The sequence below is a fragment of the Perca flavescens genome, chromosome 13 (genome assembly GCF_004354835.1).
Source record: "Perca flavescens isolate YP-PL-M2 chromosome 13, PFLA_1.0, whole genome shotgun sequence".
Classification (NCBI taxonomy): domain Eukaryota; kingdom Metazoa; phylum Chordata; class Actinopteri; order Perciformes; family Percidae; genus Perca; species Perca flavescens.
The window spans coordinates 28388226-28414893 of NC_041343.1; the positions used below are offsets into that span (position 1 = coordinate 28388226).

The 26668-nt window shown below is 41.6% G+C and overlaps 2 protein-coding genes across 2 annotated transcripts in view; one reads left to right on the plus strand and one right to left on the minus strand.

The window, feature by feature from the left end:
* Positions 1-13667, minus strand: part of ppm1e (protein phosphatase, Mg2+/Mn2+ dependent, 1E) — a 44587-nt gene extending 30920 nt beyond the window's left edge. The window contains exon 1 of the mRNA XM_028596495.1: positions 13136-13667. Coding sequence (XP_028452296.1) covers positions 13136-13320 — 185 coding nt within the window. The 5' untranslated portion in view covers positions 13321-13667. The remainder of the gene's footprint in view (positions 1-13135) is intronic.
* A 3401-nt stretch (positions 13668-17068) lies between these two features.
* Positions 17069-26342, plus strand: smg8 (SMG8 nonsense mediated mRNA decay factor). Its single transcript, XM_028596493.1, has 5 exons — positions 17069-17744; positions 19631-20534; positions 20874-21019; positions 22740-23624; positions 25157-26342. Exons 1-5 carry the CDS (start codon positions 17121-17123, stop codon positions 25367-25369), a joined length of 2772 nt encoding a protein of 923 aa, XP_028452294.1. The 5' UTR covers positions 17069-17120; the 3' UTR covers positions 25370-26342.
* Positions 26343-26668: the final 326 nt, after the last annotated feature.

Sequence of the window (26668 nt, forward strand, 5' to 3'; positions counted from 1 at the left end):
GGTAATCCCAGTGAGACACTCTGATTAAAGGATTACTCCTGCAACTAATTTCAAAAGGCTTGGACGGACCAGAGCTAGGAGACAAAAGAGGAGAAGAAGTTTTTATAGATGACTGGACTGAGAAAAAAACTGCCAAACCAAGGTTGAGGTGTTAAAACACCCAAAACATGTTGAAGAAAATATAAAATATAAGCACTGGTCACTCCCAAAAGGCTTCCAGTACTGACTTTGTTATGTGTGCATTACCAGGCTGGCGTTTTTCTAAGACAGTATGCCTCAAAGTCACAGAAAACCCCCCTCTTTAAAAAGGAGGCTGACAGAGCAGCCTCAATTTTCAGAGGTGCTCTAGAAAGCCATACAGTTACTTCCCAGAAGCCTCAACGGATGTATATCTCCAGGGGATCAACTCTCCTGGTTTCATATTGCTCTGATTAAACAATGAAAAGCCAGTGGACAGACAGATGGCATCGTGAAAAACCAGGACTTTCAAAATATTCCATGTTAATCACTCTCTCTGTGCCGGAGCCTATGTTGACTTTAATTTAAAGCTTTGTCTGCTCACAGAAATGCTTTTTTGTTGGGGAGAGGCAGCTTTCCCAAGAGTGGTGTCAGTCTGAAGCTTTTTTTTTTTTTTTTAAATGTACATTGAATGAGATGATAACCGTATCCTTTGTCTTTGAAACTAGTTCAGCTCAAAAAGGAGGTCACTTGATTCTGAGACAGTACATGAGGGACTTCCGCGGATGGTCTGATTTGTCTGCCGAGGAGTGACGAAATCGTCTAACATTTGCTCACTGCAGATAAAGTCCAATTTGAGCTCTGGACTGCAACTTCACTCTGGATCGTACACACAGTACTTCTCTCTACGACACTGTGCGTGAAGCATCTGCTGGGTCTGCTCTGGCCGTGACCTTTTGATTTTCTAATTAAAGCAGAAAACGGGAACATATTGTCAGATGAACTCAAGATTCTGCTCCATGTATACAGCTTCATCCTGCTGGTTGAAGGCTAATGGACCTCTTTTATTAAATGAAAAGCTTGAGGCGCCATTCTATGAACCACTATATCCGACAACGCCGGGACCATTGTTGCATGTCATTCCCTCGGTCTCTCTCTAACCAATTTAGTTTGGTCGGGTAATGTCGCGTTTTACTGCCGTGGGTCTGTGTGTCACGTTGTACATCCTGATCACCACAGGAGAAAATTATTCTAGGAAATCAGTAGCCTATGTAAAAGATTCATGCTATTAAATTACTTCTTTTTGTTGATACATAAACATCTAGGGCTGCCACCTCTTAGTCGATTAGTTGACTAATCGGTCGTTTTGGTCTTAGTTGACTAAGATTTCTTTAGTCGATTAGTCATTTTTCATGCTTATTCATGCTTAATTACTTATTTCCAAGAAACTTATGAGCACATTTATGGTAAAAACAAGATTTAAAGTGGTGCTTTTGCAGGATTAATTGTGGAGAAGCTCAGTTTTACAGATGGTTAATCAACTACATTTATATTGGGCTTTTCTAGTCTTAACCACCTCTCAAAGCACACAGCTCTGTCAATTAAATCAACTAATCGATTAGTCAACAAAATCGTATAAGTGTTAGTCGACTAAAAATTTCTTTAGTCGAGGACAGCCCTAAAAACATCAAGTTGGTTAGAAAATTGTCTGTCCATCTAACAGCCAGTTGACTACAGAATGTTTTATTGTTGGTGCTAAAGGCGAGACTTTACCTCGCACGGCAGCTGGATTCTCTCTTCCTGTCAGGCTTCAAGTAATGCGTTTGTGTCTGAACTACCAGCTCACCGAACCAATCGGCGTCCAGCGAGGAGCTGCTGCCAACTACGCCGTGGTTTTAGGTGTGTGGGACGGCCGCGAATGTTCGTTCAAAAACAACAATGGCGGACGTGATAGAGAGATGGTTCATCCAATCGCCTGCCAGGTATTTTTTTTGACAGTGCCCGACCTTTTATAAACAGTTTCCAGTGACGGATTCGCAGATGGTTCTGTGTTAACAAACCATCTGGCACATCGGGTTAGGTAAAAATAGAACTTCTATAAACTATTCTTTGAAGCACATAAAAAAAGTTATTTTTGTAAATAGGATGTATGACTTTATATATATTATATATTATATATTCTTAGTACATTAGTGTTATTGCTGCTTCTCTTTTGGACTGCGGCTGCTTGATCATTGATAGTGCGTCATTACCAGACCTATCTCCACAGCGCTGTAGAGTAAGGTCTGGCTACACCACACATACGTATATTCTGGGATAGGGAGAAAAAAAATCCCACCAAACGGTCCTAAAATGTCCCAGTTAGATTGTTAATGCCGTAAACATATTCTTTGTAAATCTTTACAATCATTCCCTGAAAGAACCAAGCACGCCTGCCTTGTTGCACGATCCAAATTTTCTTCAAAACTTATTTTCAGCGTGTAGCTTGAAAATTGTTTCCCGTAGCGAAGGGATTTTGAGAAGGGCAACGCACACAGAGAGCAGAAGCGGAGGGCCAAAGCCTGTCATCCGGCGCGTATCCTGGAAATGTACTTTGATTGATCCAAACCAAGCGCATCATGATACGGACTCTGGTGTTCTCTCCATTAGGGTCTGTTCAGGTCGGCCGTATTTTTTGATTGGTATTATTCAGAAAATGTATTTATGCACTTGGGATGGATAGGCCACTTTCTCCTCTGCTTAGAAGACTTTCTAAAAGTCACCCTCGCTACACCTTCAGCAGTCTTCATATTAAGTCTTTACTACAGAGTCATTCTCCATAGGACCGTTCTGTGTTACAGCAGAATCATCAATAATGACAAAGTGGTGCACAAGTGGGACACAATTAATATTCCAAGGGGATGTGAGTGATAAAAACACAGTTCCTCAGAAAGTAAAGCATGTTAGCCAACTTCAAAATACAAGAGCTGGTTCTTAAGAGACAACACAGCCCCAGCCTACTACAAAACCAAGTGTACTACTGCATGTGTATTCTTTCATTATCCACAGCAAACAAAGACTACATCTACACTACCAAATTTTTCCCGCTTAAAAACAAATCTTTTGCTGCGTTAACGCCTCGCTTCCACACTACTCGGTCATTTCCGAGCCCCTAAAACGGAGACGTTTGGAAACACTGCTGCCTCGTTCTGGTTAGAAAACTCCGGGGTTGCTTTGTAGTCTGGACGGGCACAAACGGAGACCTTTGGAAACAACGAAACCCGTCAGTCAGTCTTATCGGTTAGGTAGGCTTACATACCTTTAGTAACTGTTCCACCTCGTCGTCGGTCCAAGCAAATTAAATCCTCGGTCTTACTTTCACCATCGTTGTTCTTTCTCCAAAGTATTTTCAATTTCTACATCCATGATTTTCAACCGCAGAGTAATGTCGGACAATCTGCTTCCTGTTTACACCGGCACACGCATGCCCAATGTATGCAAATAGTCCTGTGATATGCATTGTCAGACGTGTTAATATGGAAGGAGATTAGTTGTGCAACAGGAGCTAAAACTGTTGTGTCCACGGAGATCGTTTTTTGTCTCAAAACACTGCTTTGAAAATTAGAACGTAGTAGAGATGTAGCCAAAGTTGTGCACATGAAAACCCACAGATGCCCCTTAAAAATAAAAAGCTTGCTGCCACCATAGACGTAACATTAAAATCATTAAGTAGAACAACTACAAGTGTGCTGTGACAATAGGAGGTATTTGGGGCTGTGATTATGGGGTCGGAGGACAAAAATCACATACATGTGTTCCACAGAGGATTAAAACTACTACATAGCGCACACACACACACAATATGAAGAAATACATCTCTTGTGCCTATTTGATTCGTATTTCATTCATTATGTAATGAATCCAAAATCAGCATCAGCGTTGATGACAAATGCCATTTTGCTGCTCAGAAATGTTTTTATTGCTCATTAATTAATCTGCCTTTATTCTGTGCAAATTGCTTTGTGTTAATACAGATGAAAGGGACACTAATTTTCAGGTGCACCAGCTAAGTGTGAATGCTGGCCAGGAGTGCAGTATCCCAATTCTGCAGGACAGCCTGAGGGAAGTCCTCATTAACAAAATCCCTGGAGGGCTTTGATTGTTCCAAACAAAGCATGCACTCGACTTAAAACTAGAGGACATGACTAATAATGGTCCAACAATCACTGAATGATTAATTCATCTTAATAAAACAAAGTAGGGTTATATATATATATATATATATATATATATATATATATATATATATATGATTATATATATATATAAAACGCTAGCCTCTTTAACCATTTTGGAAATAACAATTAACATAACAAAAATAATACTATAAGTAAGTAATCAGCTCCTTTACTGCATTAAAAGTACTAATACCACAATTTGAAAACACTCCACTACAAGTCAAAGCATTTAAAACCTAAGTATTATCAGCTAAATGTACTTAAAGTCAAAGCACTCATTATGCAGTTAAGTGTTTTATCCTATCTGATGTTTCTGGCTTACTATCCATGCTGCATTCATGTGTGTTGCATTTTACTGCTGTAGACTGTAGGCTAGTTTAATCTACTGCAATGCATCATATTCTATAAGATCATCATATGTTTGTAGCGTTGCTGTCCTCTGAGAACCACGTATCTCTAAAAAGTTTTACAACTTTTCATGGTGTCAGAATATCAGCCCTGTTTTCAGCATTTTATCAGCTGATCCGAGAGGCTTTTTAAAGACTTTATTTATCTTAAGCAGTAGGAGAATATCCTCAACACATGAAGGAAGACTTCATCCTTCAGTTTATCACAAACATTCAACATCAACACATCTGGAGATACGTGGTTTCAGGGACAGTACAGTACTTGATTAAATGTACTCCGTACCACTGACTGATCTAGGGCTGCAACTAACGATTCTTTTTCTAATGTAATCAATCATTTTGTCCATAAAATATCAGAATTGTAAAAAATAGTCAAGTTCTGTTCTGAGCCCAAGATGGCATCTTAAAATCCCTTCCTTTGTCTGACCAACAGTCCAAACTGAAAACATTTATTGATTATCAACATAGTTGCAGATTAATATTCTGTTTATCAACTGATCGATTAACCAACTGAATGTTTCAGCTCTAAAGTCGACAAAATTCCCCTGAAGGTAAGCTTAATTAGGTTAAAAAAATGGGGGACAAGACAACATCCATGTCGCATCTTTACAGTGGTTTATACTTTATTAAATCAGTCACCAACAGCTCCTCTAACACCACCTACTCTCTTGTGTGTGTGTGTGTGTGTGTGTGTGTGTGTGTGTGTGTGTGTGTGTGTGTGTGTGTGTGTGTGTGTGTGTGTGTGTGTGTGTGTGTGTGTGTGTGGCCGGATCTACCCCCTAGTTCTTTTCAGCTGCAGGAGACATTTCAGTTTAATGAGGTCTAGAAAGGCTCTCCCCTCAATTACTATCTATCAGCTCTCTCTCTCTCTGTGTGTGTGTGTGTGTGTGTGTGTGTGTGTGTGTGTGTGTGTGTGTGTGTGTGTGTGTGTGTGTGTGTGTGTGTGTGTGTGTAGGGTGATTTAACTCCCCCTCTTACTCCTCTTCAAGTCATCATCAATTCATCAGCAGTCGTACAAACAGTGTCAGTGACATCAGACTACTGAGAAGTTTCTTTACGACAAACTCAAATTTCATTTTAACTTCATAGAATAAAGAACGATGTCATCTGTCTTTTAGGGCTACTAGGATACTAAGGCTGTAACAGCTTGTGTATTTGTGCAGAACAGTCAAAAGTGCAGGGGTCGCAGTCCACTGCACGCAGAATACACGGTATGTGGATTTGAATGAACGTAATGCAGAACTAGAGTTCACACATTACATTACATGTCATTTAGCTGACTTAAAATGTATTATTTATGTCAGAGGTAACAGTCCTCTGGAGCAACTAGGGGTTAAGTGCCTTGCTCAGGGACACATTGGTTGATGTATCGCAGTAGGAATCGAACCCAGGTCTCCCACACCAAAGGCATGTGTTATATCCACTGCGCCATCACCATCCCTACGCTCCTCACACCCCTCACACGCGCAAGTTCTGCCCAGAAACATTTATTCGTGCACCGTAAGCAACATATGTGGGTTCCCGGTCAGCTACAACAGCAACGGAGCGAGAGTGTGTGGGGGGGGTGGAAACACGTCGGACGTGCTAACGCACATTCGACGGCATCACCCAGATGTGTCGATCACCGGGACGAGTTCAAAGCAATCTTGATTTTGTATTTTCAGTTTCATAGCATAATACAACGTGACGTAATGACTTTGCGTAAACATACACGCAACTTTCCTAAAGCCAAGTGGCGTGTTATCTGTACGCATTTTGAGCTTTTCTACGTGTATGTCTACGCTGTATACAGCGGATGTAAACATACACGCCACGTGGCGTCTTATCGCGAGAACGTGGTGTACTATCGCGAGAACAACGTCACACGTGTGTAAAAAAAGAAGAAAATAAAAAGGTTGGGTTTAGGAAAAGAACATTGGGAAAGGCTTTAGTAACACAAAAAAATGGAAATAAACATTGGGAGGTTTAAAAAACAAATTAATTACCAAAACAAATGAAAAAAAACAGGTGACAATCGCCACACGCGGGCGAAAATTCACACATAATGTAGGTCAATGGCAGCTGAACGGGCATTGATAAACACGCTAAGAAAGCTAATATGCGTATTGATAACACGCAAAAACGGCATACGAATTGGCGTGTCATACATACGCCACTTTATGAGATCAGTCTGCTGAATGGATGCTTTTAACATTAATAGCCTGTTGTAACCGGTTGCCTTTTGGGTTACATTAGTAATTAGTATTAGTTACATTTTTGATTCAATTTTACTTTATTTATAGTGTCAAATCATAACAGACGTTATCTCAGGATACTTTACAGATAGAGTAGGTCTAGACCACACTATAATTTACAGACAATTCTCCTTAGAGCAATTGCACTACAAAAATCCTTTTAACGATGTAATACAAAAGTGTTTCAAATGTTTCTTATTTTTTACAATGAAAATAGTTCACCAAAAGTGTCAGTGGGCAAAATGTTACATCAGCAAGTGGATATTGTCTGTCTTTGAGACTTTTAATATTGTCTGTTCAAAAAAAAATAATACATAAAATGACAAAATTTCATTGAAAAGTTTGTTTTGTAGATTATAACCTTCATTTTAATGGCGTTTGATGTCAGCGTTGATGTATTTTCTACAGGATCTGCTGGACAGTTTATTTTTTAACGGAAAGCACTTAAAAAGTAAAACAATTTATGTAATTTACAGTGTGAGATGCAGGATTTACAGATGAGGTGCAGTAATGGCAGCTTCTCCTCTGCTTCTGCCTACAGCCCGGAATCGTCTATCGTGCGCTTGTTTTATTCACACACACACAGCAGCATAATAGAAATCATACTTGGGGGTAAACCCTACACACACACACACACACACACACACACAAACACAAACACACACAGTGTTTAGAGGGAGTCGACCGCATCCTCTTCTGTTCGGATGTGACTCCCAGCTGCCTGGAGGAAAATGGATTATAACCTAACTGCCGTCGTTTTAGCACAGACACACGCACACAAGCACACACGCACACCAAGTGCTTCACCCACCCCGTTAACAAACACACACACACACACCCACACTTTGTCCACACCCCCAAACTCGCTCTAGCACACCAAGTGCTTCACCCGCCCCCTCTTCACACACACACACACACACACACACACACACACACACACACACACACACACACACACACACACACACACACACACACACACACACACACACACACACACACACACACACACACACACACACACACACACACACACACACACACACACACAGGGGATCTCTCTTCTTGCAGAAGTCTATTATTAGCTGTTCAACCCAGAGACAAACTAATGACACGTTGGGATGAATCACCAGAGCCACTGCCTCCAACTCATCATCACACTCCCAGCACGGCGACAGTAGACAGCCATGTAGGATGCGGGGCCACCACACAAACACACAAACACTCAGAACCGACAGTCTGCTTCAAGACGCAGCAAAAGTTCTCACCCGTAAACCTCTGACGCCCACGTGTCTGCAGGTTTTCACTCCAACACGTACGATTCCCTCTTTATCCAACGCCAAGAACACACTGAGTATGTTTAAATGCACACCAATATTCCACTTTTATTCTGAATATGACAATATTGTATTATATGTAATAGGGCTGCTCCCTCTTAGTCGATTAGTCGACTAATTGGTTGTTTTGGTCTCAGTCAACTTAGATTTCTTTAGTCGATTAGTCATGTTTTATGTTTTTTTCATGCTGAATGACTTATTTCCAAGAAACGTACGAGCACATCTCTGGTAAACGCAAGAATTAAAGTGGTGCTTTTGCACGATACATTGCGGAGAAACTCAGATTTACAGATCTGTCGATTATATCAACTAATCGATTAGTTGATACAATTGAATGAGTGTTGGTCGACTAAGAATTTCTTCAATCGAGCACAGCCCTAGTATGTAAACGGCATATTCCGGTTGGATATTCTGAATAAGGCCTTTTTCCAAATATAGCATTTTCCGATTAAGACACGTAGGATATTCTGGTATTATTCTGGTTTTAGAGGCATTCTTTGGACATGTATACAGCATGGCTACATGTAAACGGGAATATGAGTAGAATATTCACTTTCATTAGCCATGTAAACTTCTTAGTCGGAATATCGTCTTTTATTATGTGCATTGTGCATGTGTGTTTTTTTTTTATATTCAACTACCAACATCAGTGTATTCTTATTGTCATGTTTTATTTGGACTAACCTCAATACTTTTTTTTGGTACCACCCAACAGCAGTAGCGTGTATCACGCTGATGTTTGTTGTCTGATGATGCGTTTGTTTTTTATTAGTTATTTAATGCTATGAAAGCGAGGTGAAGCGTCATCACTGACAGCTGGGACTGCACTCGAAATTGGTCAGACGGGTTTATGGGCGGGACTTGGATACCGCGGTCCACCGTACGATCACTTCTGCGCAGAAACTGGCTCCAAAATTACGTATCCAGGATATTTTGGCTTCACTAGTGTATAGTAGGAAGAAGGGGAGACATGTTGTCTCTCTTTATATACGGTCAGGGTACACATGGATACAGAATAATAGGAGTTTAAAAAAATCTCCATTTTAGTGACCTTTAGTTTGTGTATGGACGAGAAGCCAAGTCGTAGCGGTAATTTTTTGTTTTTTTAAATATCTGTATTTGTGTAGACAGGGCCTAAACAAGGTTAGTATCTGATAGGTGCATCCCTGCTGGAAATGATGAAATAAACCACCAGATGATGAATAATAGTTTCTCTCTTTGAGCTCCATATTTGGTCTCTACCAACTCCTGAGGGAAATATCTGTCTCTTTAGCTGCTAAATGCTCCACTGTGTTCACAAGCTAGTCTCTAACTGTGTCTGTCTGCTGTTTGCTGCTGAGCAGGCCGTGTACAGTGGAGTGAACCAGAACGAAAGAAGCAAAGTTGCAGCCGGACAGAAAAACAATGAGTTCAAACTCACTACAAAGCTCCGTAAAGCCGAGGGCAGCTGCAGATTCAGCTGATCATTCTCTGCAGGTTTATCACTACGAACTACCTCTTTCCCATTGTCATTTTCAAAGGTTGACAAAATGCTATTTTTGCAATGCATTTCTATTTTTCTGTAACGTCATCATCATGGATCATGCGCAAAATTAGGCTATTATTGACTGTGATTCATGCATGAGGGAGAGTCATCACTAGTTCACTATAATTTAGATACCGGCATGCGTGCTTTTCTTGCCGCAGCAGTCCAATATCAAACACTTTCCTCACTCTGCAGTGAGTTTAGTTGGCCGCTGATTATTATGCTGTATATCAGATGTGCTGACCTACATGCTTGCAGCTACGAATGTTTCTTTACAACAAGAGTCACAGTGTGTCCTCTCAAAAAAAATAAAATAGAAAAGTGACCCCCAAAGTCATGGTATAGTTTGCACGCTAAAAAATAACTACTTTGTTAACGGTCGGTAAAAAGTCACGGATAAAAGAAACTACCGTTGATTGTCGACTGAAAATGAACAGCTATCTGCTGTGTTAAAATCTGACGTTTTGTCTACCCATCCACCCCAACCTCTCCACACATCCATCCCTCTACAGACTTTATGCCTCTATAATAATAATAATAATAATAATAATAATAATAATAATAATAATAATAATAATATCACACTGCTTCCTTCTTTGCTTCCGATGGAAAAGAGTCATAATTTGTTTGTCACTTTCTTTGTTACTTCCAACGTAATCAAATGACGTTTTTGGCCATTTACTGAAATGACTGATGCGCTTGTTTTTCTGGGGAGGGGACCGTGTGGGATATTCCGAACAGAAGATTATTCCTCATGATTGTAGCATCATATCCAAATTTACCAGCTGAAAAAAAAAAAAAAAAAAAAAAAAAGTGTAAAGCTTTGTTCATGAAACAGTAAAAACGAGTGCCCATTTTTGACCTTGTGAGCAGCTTGAACAGCCATCTCCTGGTAGGGTCCCTGAGATAAAGTGCTCCTTGTACAGAGGCCAAACTGTGATTCATAGACTGCAACAAGCTTAATGCACTGTACAAGATGCTACCCCTGCCAGGGACGAGAGACAGAGGGATATTTTACTTAGGCGGTGAGCTGCAGTTATTTTGGTAAGTTTGGCTAATGACCGTTTCACAAAGCCAGATTGGATGGACTCCATTTTAAATGACTGTGGCAACTGGGTGAGGAGCAGAAGCAACGCTGCCATTAGGAATCACACACCACTCCAACTGTCCACTAAATAATTACATGTTTCAGCTCTGTTTAACATCAAAAGACTTGTAGTTGTCAGGGAGCCCAGAGAGTTGTTACAAAAATTACTTTATTTTTATTTTCCACTGGTGAAAAGAGTACTCAGATCCTTTAATTATGTGAAAGTAGAAATGCCACAATGGGAAATATATATTCCTTTTTACAAGTAACGGTTATTGAGTTGTTGTGTTTTTCTTTGGGCCCTCTGCAGTCTACTCAGTGGTTAGATTGGAGATGTTTAAACTGTGATGGGTCAGTCTATAGTATGTTCAGCTGATATTCCCACAGTGCTAACCCTAGACCAACCTTCTGTTAATATTGTGAAACAGCATGAAAGACCTTTAAACATAAGGAGTAGTTCTCTCAGACATCTGGCTGGACCCAATCAAGCCGTGGTGTATATTTAAAACGAAAATATAAGTTTACATTGAATGTACCAAATGTGTTTAAATACAAAACCTAAAAAATCTATTCTAATTTTTCCACTGTTTGTCATCAACAGTAAACGGGAATGTGTGTGTGCTGTCAGAATTGGAGGGGGGTGGGGTTGGTTCGCTGTGCAAGATGACCTTATATTCACCAGCCAATCAAACCTGGCAAAGACATCGTGACAAAGACAATATGAAGGGTTTAGTGTGAATGAATAGGGATATGGATGTGGCTGCTCCAACAGGTCTGCTCTCCATCTTGGTGAAAACACCTGACAGCACTACTGGCTTCAATATGATCCATCCTGCCACCGACATATGCTCTCTATCACTGCTGGAGTGCATCCTGACCTTCTGAGACGTGTACGTGCAAACAAACATAGGACCTGTGTGGCAAACTGGCCAGTAAAAGTCATTTTCAAACATACATGTTGTCCCCCTTGCCTCTCAGTGCCCTAGATGAGTCCAGTTCCACCCTGTTCTTCCCAGCACAGTTTCTGCACCTATTTTGGATTTAAAACCAGGCCAGGCAGCAAAGCTTAGGGCAGAACTCTTTCCGCCCGACTCTGCAAAGGTATTTTAAAGACTCTGAAGAGTTTAATAATTCATTAGAATCATGCATAATATAAGTAGATTAGTGGAGCATTAGGGCTGCAACTAACGATAATTAGATAAGTTGTTTAGTCTATAAAATGTCAGAAGATTTTAAAAAATGTGTCGTGTTTTCTAAAGGCCAAGATGACGTCTTATAATGTCTGGTTTTGTCCACAACTCAAAATATATTTTTGAGTTTACTGTCACAGAGGAGTGAAGAAACTAGAAAATAGTCACATTTGAGAAGCTGGAATCAGAAAATTTTTTTTCTTAAAGGTTTACTCAAACGATTAATCGATTATCAAAATGGTGGTCCACAATTCAAAGGTATTCAATTTACTGTCACAGAGGAGTGAAGAAACTAGAAAATAGTCACATTTGAGCTGGAATCAAAACATTTTGACATTTTTTTTCTTAAAGGATTACTCAAACGATTATCAAAATGGTTGGCCATTAATTGAATAGATGACAACTAATCGAATAATCTTTGCAGCTCTTTAGAGCATCCTTTCTTAATAACGTATGGATGTGGTTGTTATAATGCATCTTTTCTTGGCAACCCCCTTTTTCTTTTCTTTTTTTTTTTTTTTTTTTTTTTAAAAGGACCACCGTGACTTAGACACTGATGTGCAAAATTCCATGTACTGGAATTATTTCCAGAAAAGCAGCATTTCAGTACGCCACAATTCAGCCTGTGTCTGGGATTTTAAGAGTCTAACGATTGAGGCTAATAACGTAACCGGGGAGGTTATTTTTAGCCTGCATGAAGATGCGCTCAGCAGCGATGACGATGGCTTCCTCCCCCCTCCTACACCATCATGACGTCGTGAACCAGGGGTTCACCTTTTGTGGACCTCCAGCACCGTCACCGCTGGCGTAGATTTGCGGCATAAAAAAAAGCAAAATAGAGGCAAAAGCGAAACACAAGATATATAAATACAAAATAATAGCATACCACACAACCCTGGTGGATGCAGGTTTCACCGTGCTTCATCTTTACTTCCTAGTAACGGTTCAGTAAAAGACAATAGTCTAAACTTGGTGTTGGACACACCCAGCATGGTGTGAAGCAGGAAGCTGGCATCCTGCGAGGCATCCCGGCTTATCGGATGTGGACCCAGCCAGGGTCAACACAGCTCCCCGTTCACAAAAAACGGCCATTTAAACTGCTACAGTGACTTCACTGAATACACAGACGTTACACACACGGTTAATGACAACATGCCTTAACATAAAGTGGACACTTAACTATTTGTAGAGGTGCTGGAGACACAGGTCGAGGCATTCGCCCTCCACCTCGTCTTCAGTCACCAGGTCCGATAAGGGGCGCATCGGCGGAGGGTCGCTCTCCTGCAGGGGCATTCTCATCTCCCCAAGAAAGAGCTCCAGGAACCGTCGGAAGGTTTTCTCCTCTGCTATAGAGCCGGCCATCATCTCTCATTCCTGGACAGACAGGCAGCTCTTATCCCGTCAGTAACGGTTACACGAACTTCCCCGGGCTGAGAAGACAAGAGTCGGCACGCTCTGGACCGAACTAGTTGGACTGTCAGTGCACGAGCAGACTACCTGAATGAATGTGGTACTAACGGGGAGGCGGGCTCGTTGACTTCCGGTGTGTCTGAAAGCAGCGGGGAGGAGTGGACCGTCTACGGTTACCGTTACACCACTGGACTCGCTGTCAGAAGCTGGACTGAGCCCCCCATTCAGAACAGAGCGGGAATGCGCATCGCGTTATCAGGGATTTCGGACGGTGGTGACGTCCGAGAGAACGCAGCGGTTTACATACAGGTCGTGAACGCGCACGCAGCGCTACCTCCTGTCGTCTGACGTAAGAGGTCTTTTTGTAGACACGAAGGGGAAGGATGTCTGTTTCCTCCACTTTATTAATACATTTAAACAATATAGCAGCATCGTGTCTAATGTTAAAGAAAACAAAAATAAACAATTATAAAATGTAAATATAGTAACCCTGTACCTCTGTAGAAAAGAAAAGAAAAGAAAAAAGGTCTTTATGATGTCAAACTAAAACAGAATATAAAATATATATATATATGACTTCCGGTGTGTGTGTGTGTGTGTATATATATAGATAGATACACACACACACACCGGATATACTTAAAAGGTATTTTAATAATAAATATGAATACCTTTAAACATCAGAATTCACTTGTAGGCAGGAAACCGAAGTAAATGAGGTTAGCTTCTTGTTCTATCTATACTCATTCTAACAAATGAGAAGGCCTATGCTTCAGTTCAGCTGGGAGGTATATATAGTAAGTGATAATGTGACCTGTCTCAGAGGCTTTTAGCTGCAGCATTGAAAGTCTTGAATAACTGATGAAGAGCATGATAGCTTGAAATGTCTGATCATATGAATGAATGCACAAGTGGATGTAGAGCGTTTTTTTTAATGTCTGGAAAATATTTGATGTCATTTATACATTTAAAGTCCCCCTCCCCTCAAGAAGGTGAATTTCTTATTGCTTGATCTTCACTGTGCAGAAAGGCTGAAACAAATCAATTAATCAACTAACAGAAAATCATTTGACAATAATTTTTATATTCAATTAATAGCTCAAAGAAAAAATTCTAAAAGAAAATTAATTTTATTTCCTGCTTCTTTAATGTGATGCATTGCTGCATTTGTTGTATGTCACAGTGAACTGAATATTTGGGGTTTAAATTCTTTGTCAGACAAAACAATACATTTTAATTTGTTACTTTTCTGGCCTTTTTTCACGATTTGTTGATGATGAGAATAGACATAAAATAGTTCAGAAGTTAAAATATAACAAATGAGCAGGTTTTTTTCCAATGAGGAAAAAGAAGTGGATGTAATATCAAGAGTCTTTTGCAAAAAAACAACATCAGACACAAATTATTATTTAATGCAGAACATTCTTATAAATCTTTAAGCATATCTGGATGGGATCAGTCTGTTATTAGGTGTGTGTGCCCAGAACAGATTCTGTTTCTGTATCATGTGTTCGTTCTTCGAGATGAATGTGAATATTTTGGAGGTGACTCCATCTGTCCTCATTCCTTCACTTGTTCCTGTCTAACCTGGTTTTAGTTTCTCTGCTGGCCCACACTAAACTGTGAGATACTTCAAGGGCTGTATGGTATATTCTTTGTAAGGTTTATTTTACAATTGTGTTGGTAATATGGTATTCTGTTTGAATTTATATGAATATGAATCATTGATTTCATAATGGTTTACATATTTACTTAATTCAGAACACTTTGTGTTTCCATACCTGTAGGCTTTTATAAAACGGTGTTTTCATCCAACAAATCATGTATATAAATAGAAAAAGGGTTTTCTAATCCTGCTTTTGCATGTTAGATTTTGAAAGTGTTTCCCAATGTTCCAGGGAGCCGTTGATTTTCATTTACAGAAATTTGAAACTTGCCTGAACATCATTTTTGCTTTATTTGTTTGTATCATCATTCTGTGTGTAATATCCCTTTATATCCTCTTTTTATATTTCATAAATTTGGGGTCAGGGAAGTTCTCATGATGTATATTGCAACCGTTTTTAAACAATTGGTCCACCATGTTTCCCTAAATGATTTGATTTTATGTAGTGGCTTATCTACTTGCAACCTCTCATCACCAGATGCCCAAATCTTCCAGTCTATCAAAGTTGTACTTGAGTACACACACACACACACACACACACACACACACACACACACACACACACACACACACACACACACACACACACACACACACACACACACACACACACACACACACACACGGCTATGTGTGCCAGAACTGTGAAGATGAGTCTAATTAGTTGATACAGAAGTATGTCATCAGAAAATGTAGGCTACGTTAGGGCATTAGTGTGTTGAAACATCACATCTGTTTTGTTAAAGGTCCCATGGTATTAAAATTTCACTTTATGGCACATCCTAAGGAAAGCTCATTGTGGGACTGGCTCTAGTGGCTGTAATTCTGCACCAAGGCTGAATTTTGGGAAAGAGACTTCAGATACAGTATTAGGGGACCATTAAGGCCTATATAAAAGAGACTTCAGATACAGTATTAGGGGACCACTAAGGTCTATATAAAAGAGACTTCAGATACAGTATTAGGGGACCATTAAAGAGACTTCAGATACAGTATTAGGGGACCACTAAGGTCTATATAAAAGAGACTTCAGATACAGTATTAGGGGACCACTAAGGTCTATATAAAAGAGACTTCAGATACAGTATTAGGGGACCACTAAGGCCTATATAAAAGAGACTTCAGATACAGTATTAGGGGACCACTAAGGCCTATATAAAAGAGACTTCAGATACAGTATTAGGGGACCACTAAGGTCTATATAAAAGAGACTTCAGATACAGTATTAGGGGACCACTAAGGTCTATATAAAAGAGACTTCAGATACAGTATTAGGGGACCACTAAGGTCTATATAAAAGAGACTTCAGATACAGTATTAGGGGACCACTAAGGTCTATATAAAAAAGACTTCAGATACAGTATTAGGGGACCACTAAGGTCTATATAAAAGAGACTTCAGATACAGTATTAGGGGACCACTAAGGTCTATATAAAAGAGTCTTCAGATACAGTATTAGGGGACCACTAAGGCCTATATAAAAGCATCCAAAGAGCACCATGTCATGGGACCTTTAAGAAGTTGCATTCCAGAGAACGTTCGATTTCAACGTTCAAAGTAAAGCGGTCATTGCACTAATATATATATATATATATATATATATATATATATGGTTGCACTAGTAGTGTCCTCTGCCACTGTTGTTGTTTTAATTGAAATAATGGATTTTCCAGATTCTCTAGGCATGATTGTTTTTATTTTAAGTTCGGGAGTGAATTTGAAATTAAAATCATTATTCACAATTAAGCAGTTGTGTTCTTATTTTTTGATAATACAGTGTGACAATTTACCCGTTGCAATATTCAACAATCCACAACTCCATAATGAGGTAAGTTATTATGAAGATGTAATTAATACAAAATATGCGCCCAATAATCTCTTCTTTCATTTGGTATGACATTTATACCATTGTGACAGTGTGAAAAGTGTGACTGACAACACACCCCGCTCTGATATAATTATTCCACTAATGGGTGAAACAGAAAAACAAAAAGGGGAACTGTAACGCATATATTGTATCTACTCGGACGTTTTAGTTTACGAAACCGGAAATGCGTGCGTCGTTGTTTTTCTTCCCCCGATTTTCAAGATGAAGGAAGTAAACATGTCTTTCCCTGTGAGTATGGGGGCTCTGCTTAAGGCAGACCTCCAGGAGGACGCTGCTAGCCGGGACGAGGGCTTGTGTGTTGTCGGTATTTTCGGCAAAAGCAACATGCAGCCCGGACCGCCGAAGGAGTCTATTATCAACAATTTGGCGGACAAACACATCTTCTCGCTGTTCGGCGGACCGGAGGACGGCGGCACCGCGGACAGCCACATCCAGGCTTTCTACAGCCAGGAGAGCCGGGTGCTGTACCTGCTGCTCTCCTCCGTCTGCGACAGCCGGCAGCTGCTGCGGGCCTGCGAGTCTCTGAGCGCCGCCACCGGCCACTCCGACGCCCACGACTTCTGGAAAGGCCTGGACCGACAGCACTGCCTCCATCTGCTCTACATGTTCTCCGTGTGCCACGTCCTCCTGCTCGTCCACCCCAACCAGACCTTCGATGTGACCTACGACCGGCTCTTCAGAGCCCTGGATGCCCTGCGACAGAAGGTGCTGCCTCTGATCCGAGCTGCCATCAAAGACTGTCCGGTGTCCAAAGAGTGGAAGGTGAACTGTCGGCCCTGCCCTCCACGCCTGCTCTTCGTCTTCCAGATGAACGGCTCTCTGAAGGTCTGGTTTATATTTTTATCACAAGCAGGTGGCTTATTAATCTTGTGGTCAAAGCAAGCCACTGCCTCGGGGGTACCCATACACGCAGAGGTCCCAGAACCCACAGATGTGTATGTACCAGTGGGGGAACACCACCATGTTTCCCTAAATCATTTGATTTTATGTAGTGGCTTATCTGCTTGCAACCCCTCATCACCAGATACCCAAATCTTCCAGTTTATGAAAGTTGTACTTGAGTATATATACACACACACACACACACTCTGACAATATGGGACCTTTAACTAAAGGTCATATTTTAAAAAGTGAGATTTCCACATCTTTTTTTTATTATAAAGTGCTATATAAATAATGTGAAAGTATCAAAATGCTCAATCCACAGAGAAATGCACACAGCCTGTATTCAGAAACTGTGCCTTTAAACGAGCTGTCAGTTTGATGTCACAACTATACAGAAAGTGCCGCTGCAGTGCTGCTACAGTCATTCCCCGGTTGCAATGACGGTGCAGAGACTTCCGGGTGCAGATGCGGGCGATCTGCAAACATAGACCCATTCGAGCAAACTGAGATTTTTCAGGAGGGAGGCTTAAAGCTGCAGTAGGCAGAATGCAAATAAATGCCGGAAGTAGAGTGCTGATAGCTGGGTAAGAAGATTGCACCCGGCTTAAGACCCGTGGAGATCGATCTTTTGAGTTTGTAGCACCGAGACTGTGTATTCTCTGCCTCCACCCTTACAGTCTGATGTTTCTGTGGATTCTTAAAAACCAGTTAAAGATATCCATAGGAGAACTCCCAACAGCAAGGAAATGGGAGCGAGAGCTGAGAGCTGAGGGGAACACAATTATTTGGGAGACAGTCTAGGTCTAGGACAACATTTCCCACTGTTCCAAGAACCCACCTCACCAGCAGATCCACTTCAACATATGTCATAGGACATATTGGACTCCTCAGAGAGGCGTCTCTGAAGTCATTCCTACTCCCTATTGCACGTTCTGCCAACCTGAACAAACTGGACTTTCCTGCACATGGTCTGGGAGTGTGAACAGGTGGAGTAATATCTGATTTGATAAGATGTCGAATTCCCATTGACCCGATTGTTTTGTTACTTAATGACGACTCTAAATTACACCTGACAGAAGAAAATTTGGCTTGCCGGCTCGACTGCAACCAAGAAAATGATAGCTCAGCGCTGGCTCCCCCCCCACTCGCTTTGTATAGAACAGTGGTTGGCGTATTTTCTGGACATAGTTATGCTTGAGCTCTCTACAGCAAGGATTAACAAAGCCAAGTCATCAGCTATAGACCTATAAAAAACACAGCAGCACAGGTATCAGTCCTAATGACCTCAGCAACACAAGAATTAGAGGAGAGCGACTAGGCAAGGTGTGACTTTTTTTTTCTTTTTTTTTTTTTCCTCTAGACCGCGGAGGGTGGGGGAGGGTTTTTGTTCTTGTTCAGTTGTATTTGTCGGTTCTGTATGTTCAAAAATATAAAAAGTTGATCTAAAAAAAAATCAGTTACAACCTACCTCTGTAAACATGCTTTTGGTTGACCTGTCTGCACTATATTTTGCATGTATTACTTTGTAATTTTAGTTGTATCATCTTGTATGTTTTATGCAAAGCACTTATCTGTAATAAGTGCTCTATGAATACATTTTACTTGGTTACTTAAGATCGGAGAGAAGATTAGTAAGACCACAAACCTCCTCTTCTCTAGTTGTCTGCAAGAAAGTGAACAAGCGTATTTCACAAAATGTCAAACTCTTCTTTTAAGTGACAGCCTTGACCACAGTTAAATATATTACTATCGCTTAAACTGCATTGTATTGGTGGTTGAGTTTCATATTAATTTAACTGACATCTCTTTTGTTTGTTATTCCGAAGGTCTCTGCAAACGGTTCAGAGTCTGGGGGAAATCCAGACAAGCCCAAAAAGCACTCTCCCAGGAGGAGGTTGCAGCATGCCCTGGAGGACCAAATTTATCGGATCTTCCGTAAAAGCAGAGTTCTGACCAACCAGAGCAGCAACTGCTTGTTTACTGTGCCCGCCAACCAAGCGTTTGTGTACGTGATACCAGCAGTAGACGAGGACCCAGTGGGTGCCCTGCTTGGTCAGCTGCGGTCCAACTGCATCTTGTGTGAACAAGACACCGTCACGGTGGTGTCCGGGCCGAGGCGCTATCAGCAGATGCGACGTTCAGTTCGGCAGTCCAGCTTCGGCGGAGACCCAGGCAGCATGTCGATGGGCGGTCAGCTGGTGGACTGCAGCCTGAAGGAATTCCTCTGGCAGCACGTGGAGCTGGTGCTCACCAAGAAAGGCTTTGACGACAGCGTCGGCCGCAACCCGCAACCTTCCCACTTTGAGCTGCCGACCTACTCCAAATGGGTCCAGGTCGCCTCCAGGCTCCACCAAGTCCTGATTAGCAACACGGAAGAAGAATTAGCCGAGCTAGCCACGAAAGTGCAAGGCCAGCTGAAGGTTTTGGAGGCTTTTCTCGATGCTGACACAAAGTTCTCTGAGAACAGGTGCCAGAAAGCTCTGCCACTGGCTCACAGCGCTTACCAGTCCAACCTTCCCCATAACTACACCACTACGGTGCACAAAAACCAGCTGGCGCAGGCTCTGCGGGTGTACAGCCAGCATGCCCGCGGAGTCGCTTTCCAGCGCTACGCACTGCAGCTTCATGAGGACTGCTACAAGTTCTGGAGCAACGGCCACCAGCTGTGTGAGGAGCGAAGCCTGACTGACCAACACTGTGTTCACAAGTTCCACCTGCTGCCTCAGCCAGGTGAACACCTTCTACTAAAGAAAGAAGAAAGGTCCAAGGCCAAAAAGCCTTTATTTAGATGGCTATTTCATGCTAATTACATGTTAAAATAGAGCCGAGTAACTACCCACGCGTAGCGGCACAAACAACCTTCTTCCCCTTTTATTATTCCAGATTTTTTTTGCCAGAAGAGTGCCTAGGACCTTTTGTGTTCTCCTCCCAAGAGCACCTTCCTTATTTGTTTGAATATCCGAGCACTCCTTTTCTCTTCCACAAACACCAAGAATTAGTGGCGTTAAAAGGAATTTGTCTTTTATCGTATTCATTAACACGCATGAAATCTGACATTTATTTCTGTAGGAGAGAAGCCAGACCTGGATCGCAATCCACCAATCATGAACCACAACAGCAGGGGGCGCTCCACCAGCTCCTGTAACTGCGGCAGGAAACAGGCTCCTCGTGAGGATCCGTTTGACATCCAGTCGGCCAATTATGACTTCTACCAGGTCAGGATTCACACAGCAGAGCAGCAGCTTCTCTCCACTGGTTGTCAAATATTACATACTGTAACTCTCTATAAAGCTCTGTAAAGCCGAGGGGAGCTGCAGAGTCGAGTGGTTCATCATCTCTTTCATTTGCTTCATTGTAAACTATAAAATGCATTTCCTGCAGAAAATGCGTGTGAATGCTAAATTGCTAAAGCTAAACTGAATTAATAGCTTAAATCCGTAAGAAAAAGCTGAAGTAGTGAGAATAGTTGAAAAAGTGGGAATGGTTTTAATAAGTATGAATTTCATTGACAAGTTGAATAACACCACTAATGTAAAAAAGATCTTTACTTTAAATGAAATCAAACAAAGAGAAATGTTCTCCCCTCGTCTTAAAATGGTCAAAATCAACAATAAATATGCAGAGGAGGAGAAATCAGAATGTAATCACTGCGGAACCATCATCAAATAGCTTTATTTCTCTCTCTCTCTCTCTCTCTCTCTCTCTCTCTCTCTCTCTCTCTCTCTCTCTCTCTCTACTGTACAATGACAATTTCAAGTAGCTACAAAACAGTTCTGCCAGTGTACAGCTGGACGTAGTACGTGATGTTAACTGTTCACTGAATATGACGTGTAAAGCCTCGCCCATTTCTAGAACTTAAGGTAATTGTTATGCAGTGCTCCCAGGTTGACCGAGGTGATCTCTGAATTGTCATGGCCAGGGATATACCCATGTTGACTGGCTTGGTTTGAATTTCCAAAAGGAGGGTTGAACCCTAATCAGACAACCCTGGTGAAACCCTGGGCATTGGTGTGAAAGCGGTATAACGGGCAGGCCATCTGTGTGTCGCATTGCCAGACCTATCTCCGCAACAACACAGTGTACACAGCTCGCAGTGTGAGCTACGGTACTGGCTGTGTTAAAAAAAAAGCTGATGCTGTGTAAAACGTAAGGGTTTGCCTCAGACCAGCCTAAACTATAGGTGGCATAAGTAACATGACCTCATCATGAGTGCCAGAAGGCCTTTGCGAACATATTGGTATATAATTTGTGTAGATACAAATTTTAAAAATGACTGAAATCACAGTTTCAAAAATACTCTGCGTTTTGGCTCAAGAGTGGATGAGGATAAATAACCTTATTGTCAATGAAAGATCCACCAACCATCTTTTCTCTCTGAGGCAGATCTTCAAAAACTATCACACATACATTATCTACACAGAAAAATTCTGAAATGAACATCAAACTTTGACAGTGATTTCACAAAAACTGTAAAAGATATCAAACTGCTGAGATATATATATATATATATATATATATATATATATATATATATATATATATATATATAAGGTGGAAGTATGAAGGAGGAGATAGATTTTGAAGTAGAAGAGGATTTGAAGGATGTGAAGCCTGGTCTCATTGACTTTAATTGTAAAAAATAAATAAATGAAAAAAGCTTAATATTTTAAAAAGTATAAATAGTAGAACAAATGTTGAAGAAGTCCCATCATGTGCTTAACCATCTAAACATGTTTTTTGTTGCTGAACGTATGCAGAAGATAGAGGCGACCAAAGAAAGTTGAAGAATGAAGAATCGGGCATTCACACAAATATTGGTTATAGCCTCTTTAAATAAAATCTGAGACCCAACACGTATAGCGTCACATTACCCAAACTCAAATATCAGTTTCTCCACGTCTTCACATATTCTCTAATGGGTTTCTTCCTAAATAGATACTGGAGGAGAAATGCTGCGGGAAGCTGGAGAGGATTGAGTTTCCGGTGTTCCAGCCCAGCACTCCTGACCCAGCTCCGGCCTGCAACCAAGCTCAGCGACTCCCGAGTGAGGCCTCAGGGTCTGGTGAGGCAGAGAGGCTGAAGGAGCCAAGCACTGCTCAGAGCCACACACCTGGAGACCCCAGCCTCAGCCTGGCTCTCAGTCTAGGCCAGTCCACGGACAGCCTGGGGCCCTACGCGGACGGCGATGGCACCGAAACCCAAGTCCAGCAAAAGAGGCCAAGCCTTGTTGACCGCCAGCCCTCCACTGTGGAGTATCTCCCGGGTATGATGCACTCTGGCTGCCCCAAGGGCCTGCTACCCAAGTTCTCCAGCTGGTCGCTGGTCAAACTGGGCCCAGCCAAGTCATACAACTGCCACACCGGTCTGGAACAGCCGGGCTTCCTACCCGGCTCCTCCTTCCTCTTGCCGTGGGACTTGGTGATCCGCTCTCGGTCGGAGGAGGACACCGGACTGACCGAGCCTTTGGATGGAGGCACCTCCTCGTGGCCGGCCCCAAACAAGACCCTGGGGGGAAAGCGAGGGAGCACCGGAGGGCTCGGTAGGAGTCGCAGGAGGGATGACACGGCTCGGATCTTCGTGGGGTTTGAGTACGAGGACAGCAGAGGAAGACGCTTCATCAGCTGCGGGCCGGATAAGATAGTGAAGGTGCTGGGGCCAGGGGGCGCCAAAGAACCGGCCACCAGGGTGCTAAACACCGACATGCCGCTGAACATCCAGTCCCCTTCACAGGGGCGCGGCCTGAAGCCTCACTTCGCCCAGCTGGCTCGCCTTTTTATTGTGGTGCCGGACGCCCCACTGGAGGTTACCCTCAACCCACAGGTAAATCGTTGAATGTGACTCCACTTCACTTATATGACTTTTTTGTCAATTAAGCTACTACAGTTGCAAGTATTTAACCTTTGATAATAAAGAGACTAAATGAAGCATCCCTATAACAGGCGGCCAGTGGATACCGTGGAAAAGTTCATATTTCTCAGCCAGCATCATATGGCTGTTGTAGGAGAGACTGAGCGAGGTCAAAGGGACAGGTAAACACAACAGGAAGTTAATTATTGTAGTTTGATCATAGGCTGTGAAAATAATGGACGTAGCATCGGTGACGTGAAGTCAACCATTGGTTTGTGGACTGCTGTTTTGAAGCCAGGAGTTTGCATTTTATCTGTCACCATCTTGGTATTTTGGAACAAGTTCAGGTCATTTCATAGGGTGCACAGTGCCACGGTTAGCATTGCTAAGCCTTTGTCCTGATTAACAGGCCGGGGTGTACCCACGCCCTAAAGCATCCCCTACTTTATCGTCTATTTTAAGATAAATGGGACCATATTTTATAAAATGAACATCATGCTGTATTGAAGAAGACTTGAAAGTAGCGACTGAGACCATAACATTATTATGAAAATGTTTACTGAGGTAATAAATCGAGGCAGAGGTAGGGTCATTTTCTCATTAGTCCATATTCTTGACGTTCCTCTTCCGGGATTGCTCCGGTGGATTAAAGAAGACTATGGTTAACTGCTCCTCAGATCTCTGCAGGGTAAATCCAGACAGCTAGCTAGACTATCTGTCCAATCTGAGTTTTCTGTCGCAGGACTATTTTGAAGCGGCTCTGTGCAGAGCTTAGAGCCGCCCATGACGATTCTGATTGGTTTAAAGAAATGCCATTAAACCAGAGCACGTTTTCCTCCCATCCCCGAATGCTGTGTGGAGTAGCCAGACCCTCCCTCAGTGCGCTTTGGAGGAGGGTCTGGCAAAGCGAGACTATTTTATCATAGACTTCTATAGAAACAGATTTCTTTTTGGAGCCAGTGGAGTCTCCCCTGCTGGAAATTAGATTGAATGCAGGTTTAAGGCACTTCCGCATTGGCTTCACTTTTCAGGCACGGAAGTTGCTTCTTGAGTTTGACCTACAGACTTGACCCACTTACCAACACGGTCGGGAGTTGGAGCTGCAGCAGAGGAAACTTATGTGAAAGCTTATGGAGGTACTTAAGCGGACTTATAACTCAGTCAAATCTGAACGCGCAGATATTATACACATAATAATAGATTCAGTGTGACTTACACTGTCCGAAGATAACCTCCATCTCTGATGATCCGCTAAGAAATCATGGGGGAAAAAAGACACTCGTTATAACTCCAGAACTTGCCTAAGAATCATCGCGTTTAAACAATTTCTTCACTATCAAAGTAATCCAGTAATAGTTTTCTGTACAACCATGGGTACATTACAAACAGGAACTGTGAATAGCTAATTTGACATACTTTCATTGGTGTCAATTTTACAAAATATAAACGGATAAAGACCCTAAGATGTGTGGTAGCAAAATGTGTTTTTTCTGCTGTGTTTTCAGGTACTGCCCGGTCCTCCTCCCTGCCCAGTTTTCCACCCAGAGAAGACAGATATAGTGTTGCCACCTGATGGTCTTTGGGTTCTGCGGTTCCCTTATTCCTACGCAACAGATCGCGGCCCCTGTTACCCCCCCAAAGAGAACCAACCGCTCAACAACTACAAGGTGCTGCGAGGCATCCTGAAGGCTACGACTGCTAACCCTCCACCACAGTAAACTTAAACCTTTCACAGTATGAAGGCTTTATTATTTATTCAGGCTTCCTGATGTAGGCTGAGAATGTTTTTGTTTGTCAGTCTGTGACCCCCAGACCTCATCAGGTCAAAATCTGGTCGGATTTCCTTTTAAAAGACCTGTTGATATTCACAGTTGCTACACATTAAATCCCATTGATTTTGATGATCTCTAAAAGTTTTGCTGCATAATTCAAACAAATTTATTTTCATGCTCCTAGGAGAAGAACACATTCTGCAGAGCCATCCAAACTTTAAACCCCCCCATTTCTGTAGCTTTCCGTGGCCAGCCTACGTCATGGTTTTGGAAAAGCTCTATTTACCCCATACAAACTCAAACACCAAGCCAACGTTTGAAGGTGTACAGGTTTTGGAAAAGCATAATGTGGACGTACAGTAGCAAATAACAAAGGTGAGCAGCAGTGAGCTAGAGTAGCCAATAAAACAGAGGCAAAAGTGGAGTGTCAGTAATTAGGCTAAACTAATGTGTATTCTGCACCACTTTACTTTAAGTCCACCTATTTAGCATTTATTAGCAGTATATAAACATTTAATATATTGTAACTATAACACACTATAATGTAGTATGCAGGTATAATTGTTTATTAATGTATTTGTAAACAACTCTTGTGGGCCCACATAAGTGGAAGCTGCTGTACAAACAGATAAGTTATGACAATATAGTAAAACGTGTAATATGAAATATCTTCATAGGAGAAGTTATAATTGCTGACGAATATTAATAACCTCATATCTGCGTACAACTACATTGTAGTGTGATATAAATCTTTAATTAAAGGTTTGTGCACTGCTTGTAAGGACAAAATAGGAACCCTCCAGTAAAGTGTTACCTGTATTCTGCATCATGTGTAGTATGGTATCACAACACAAGGATCCTACTACTATTACAATGATTACTGTACATGAACAATGTTTTCTGTAAATAAAAATAATTGTTTGCCATTGTTTTTCAGATGTTTTTATTTAATTTAATTAAATGGCAGCCTGAAAGAAAAAAATCCTCAGGTTTTCACCATTGTATATTGCTTTATAAACTGAACAAAATTATAAACGCAACACTTTTGTTTTTGCCCCCATTTTTCAGGAATAAGACTTTTTCTATGTACACAAAATAACTATTTCTCTCAAATATTGTTCACAAATCGGTCTAAATCTGTGTTAGTGAGCACTTCTCCTTTGCTGAGATAATCCATCCACCTCACAGGTGTGGCATATCAAGATGCTGAGAGAGAGAGAGAGAGAGAGAGAGAGAGAGAGAGAG